This window comes from Eufriesea mexicana, unplaced genomic scaffold (genome assembly GCF_001483705.2).
Source record: "Eufriesea mexicana isolate 0111107269 unplaced genomic scaffold, ASM148370v2 scaffold10344, whole genome shotgun sequence".
NCBI lineage: Eukaryota > Metazoa > Arthropoda > Insecta > Hymenoptera > Apidae > Eufriesea > Eufriesea mexicana.
The window spans coordinates 12,359-15,931 of NW_016918030.1; the positions used below are offsets into that span (position 1 = coordinate 12,359).

At 29.8% G+C, this 3,573-nt stretch overlaps 1 protein-coding gene across 1 annotated transcript in view; it reads right to left on the reverse strand.

Annotated features, from left to right (window-relative positions):
- Window positions 1–1,375, reverse strand: part of cGlr1 (cGAS-like receptor 1) — a 2,808-nt gene extending 1,433 nt beyond the window's left edge. The window contains exons 1-5 of the mRNA XM_017908245.1: window positions 1,302–1,375; window positions 1,104–1,217; window positions 831–1,001; window positions 446–543; window positions 58–364 (exon numbers count right to left, since the gene is read on the reverse strand). Of these exons, the coding sequence (XP_017763734.1) occupies window positions 58–364; window positions 446–543; window positions 831–1,001; window positions 1,104–1,208 (681 nt within the window). The 5' untranslated portion in view covers window positions 1,209–1,217; window positions 1,302–1,375. The remainder of the gene's footprint in view (window positions 1–57; window positions 365–445; window positions 544–830; window positions 1,002–1,103; window positions 1,218–1,301) is intronic.
- Window positions 1,376–3,573: the final 2,198 nt, after the last annotated feature.

Genomic DNA, 3,573 nt, shown 5'->3' on the forward strand with positions numbered 1-3,573 from the left:
ATATATATATATATATATATATATATATTTATTTAAATAAAATGTAGGTGCACTAACTTTCTCAAGTATATGAAATTTTGAAGTAAATTGTCGAATAGCAGTTATATGAAAAGTCAATGCTGGTACTAAATCAATACATATATCTTCAGTTTTATGTGGAATATTAAATATTACTGTAAATGCAGGCCCACTTTTTCTTATTTTAATGTGTGCAATAAGAAGAGGAGAATCATTTATTTTTAATTCAGACATATTCTTAAATTTTGGTAATTTATCAAGGACTTTATATATAATACTTTCAATCCAAGAACGAAATATATCTGGATTCACTATAGAAGGAGGAGTAACATATCTATGCAAACATCTAAAAATCATAACAATATTTTATATAAAGAAATAATAAAATTTATTATATTTTATGTTTAATAGCTATTCAAATTTTTACTTTTTTTCTTTATCTGTGAGATTTTTGTAAGTATAAGAATTATTATATGCTTCATCTTTAATGTTTATTTGAACATAACCTGGACGATTCTCTAAAATCTAAATAGAAAAGAAAACATACATTTATATAAAATTAAAAATAAAATAATAGTGGCTGCATTACAGTGTTACGGGCCACGTGAAAAGGGATGGAATGGATAATTTTCTATTTTCACCTACATATATTTTTAAAACGGAACATTTACGGTTTTCATATCCTTTCTTATTCTATTTTCTTATTTATAAGTTTTCCTATAGTGTATTACGTTCTCCTCGTCATATAGCCCTTAATATTATAGTGCTGCCATAATATTTATTTTAATGTAAAAAATTACAAATATTCTTACTTGTATATAATTATAATTAACAGGAAGTTTTAAAATAATATTTAAATCAAATTCATTTGGTTTCTCTATTTTTGTCAATTTATAAAAGCTACCACAATAAATATTCTTTTCATACATTTTTTCAAATAACGAATCATTTAATTTCATGTGTTCTATTAGTTTGTTAATTACCTATTAAATTAAATTATGATAGTATTATAGTATCATTATTACATTTTTCGAAATTTATTGCAGTCTTGTCGTGAATAATATAGTTTTTAGGAAAAAGCATACCAGGTCTAAGTACTTTTTAGTTTCCTTTTCGTCTTCCGTTTTTAATGTTATAAACATATGGTTTATTGTATTAAATATTGTATCATCAGAAAAAGCCTTTTCCATATTTTGTATCTATAAGTATGCACGACTAATAATACTTTAACATACAAAATTTTAGATATGTATAAAATTAAAATATTTAACACAATTACAAACCTTAAAAATAATATGCTAATGTATTCTTCGTGAACAGAGTAATATTAAAGCAAAGTACGATAAAAAGTTTTCTTCTATGTATACGTTTGATTAGTATAATTACTTCTTTTCGCACATTACTGAAACAAAACCATGAATCTTATGAAAGATGTATTTATGTAAGTACTACTTACTAAATAGTTATCTACCTTGGAGAATTTGTCGAAGTATACATATATTCCGAACGTTAAGATTTTAAATTGTCACAAAAGGAACCTTAAAAATTCCGATTCAAATGCATGAATTATCTTTCTAATCTTGTTCAGTTATTGCATACATATAATGTTTATAGGAAAAATAAATAAACAACGATCACAGGCTGACGTATGAACATGCATATATGTAGGGGATTATTTTGATTGGCGAATATAGGGAATAAAAGATGTTGTTTAATTCCAATATTTGTATTACAAGCTAAAGAGACTTAGGATTAAGGTACAAACTAAAAGATTAGACTCATAACGCAACTCACACTCGCACATCAACTCTTCGAACTCTGTAAAGAACTGTCACCGATTCAACTCTCTTTCAAACCTCATCTAGAACTCTCACTGACAGGACTGTGCCCTATTCTCACCGACTGTCCTAGGATAACCCTTGCACCCTCATTTAAACATTGCACTGTCTTCTTTCATACTCATTGCTTTCTTTTTCAATCACGTATTTCGCATAGCCTCTCGCTCTCGGTAGGGCACGTAGCCTAAACGCTCAGGCATTTTTCACTCTTCACTTGCATTCTATATAGTCATAAATATTTCGTTCATCCGATCCTTGCACGCGGTCACTCGTCCTTTCACGTACACTTCAGACGTCACTCTAAACATTCGACCTGAACCCTAGGTTACTGTTTATTGCCCGTCACCAGTTAGAGAATTCCAAATAACTTGGAGTTTGTTTTCGCCGTTGTGCTTACCTCATTTTAGAAGGTTAACAATTTGGAAATAGCAATTAGCAAGCTTAAATCAAGTACCAGAACAAATTTTCGTGTAACTGAAATGAAGAGTCAAAAAGTACATATTCGTCATGTAATGATTTTGGAATTTAAACAAGTCAATAGTGCTAAGGTGACAGCCGAAAAAATATGCAGTGTATACAGCGAAGGACTAATAACCGATTGAGTACTTAGAAATTGGTTTGTAAAATTCCGTTCTGGAGATATGAGCTTAAAAGACGAACCGAGGGCGGGTTTCTTCCAACTTTGACGACAATCTTTTAAAGGCAATATTGAAGCAAAATCCACATCAATCAACAAAAGGTATAGCAGAAAGAATGAATACATCACAATCAACCGTTATCCATCACCTGGAGAAATTAGAGAAAGTCGGTAAGTAAGGAGTATGGGTATCTCACAATCTCAGTGAATTGAAGCTAACATATTTCTTGCACAAAACTTGACTTTGGAAAAGATTTCTTCGATAGTGTTCATTACTGGACAATATGGTGGTAGAGAAAATAGATTGTGCCTTGTCTGAAATTCTTGTGTCTTGTACGCAATACATATGTACTTTAATGAATTGGTAATTACTTTTAAATAAATATCTAATATACTTCTTCTAGATAAAATTTTTAATTTCTTACTGGCTAATTTATATCTGATGTTTTTTTAAATAAGATATTTATATAGAAGTACTTGATCTGCAAAAGAGTAAATTTAAAGTGCAAAACCTGTATTGACGTTACTTCGTACGATATAGAAAATAATTAAAAATTGAATTATCTTTCACGTAATAGCAGAAACATTACATTTACATAGAATTATATATTTATAAAATATCGGGTGAACTTATGACTAAACATAAAAAATGTCTATTAATGTGTAATTCGTATGTATTACACATTTAACTGCTTTGAACTCAAAACTACATTACCCAGGTTTATATAAGCAAAACTGTGGAATGGTTTGAAAATTTGGTACCAGAATTTATTTAACTACATATCACTACACTGGCACTACAATGATCACTGCACGATATTCACTTCGTTATATTTCTAACGCAAAAGGATTAAGGGTGGGGAGTAATGTGTTCATATCACCACACATCAGCTATACAAATCAAGGCATGTTCACACCCATTGGATGTGACAGACCTAGTCCTTTCGTTCTTCGCATTAAGAAAATAAAGGAAAAGTTCTGCAGTTCTGCATATCTAGCAGCCCTGACCGTGACTACACTCATCCAATAATTAATGTATCGGCTCCCCTAGCATTGAGTTATTGTGTGTTTCTTTTCCTG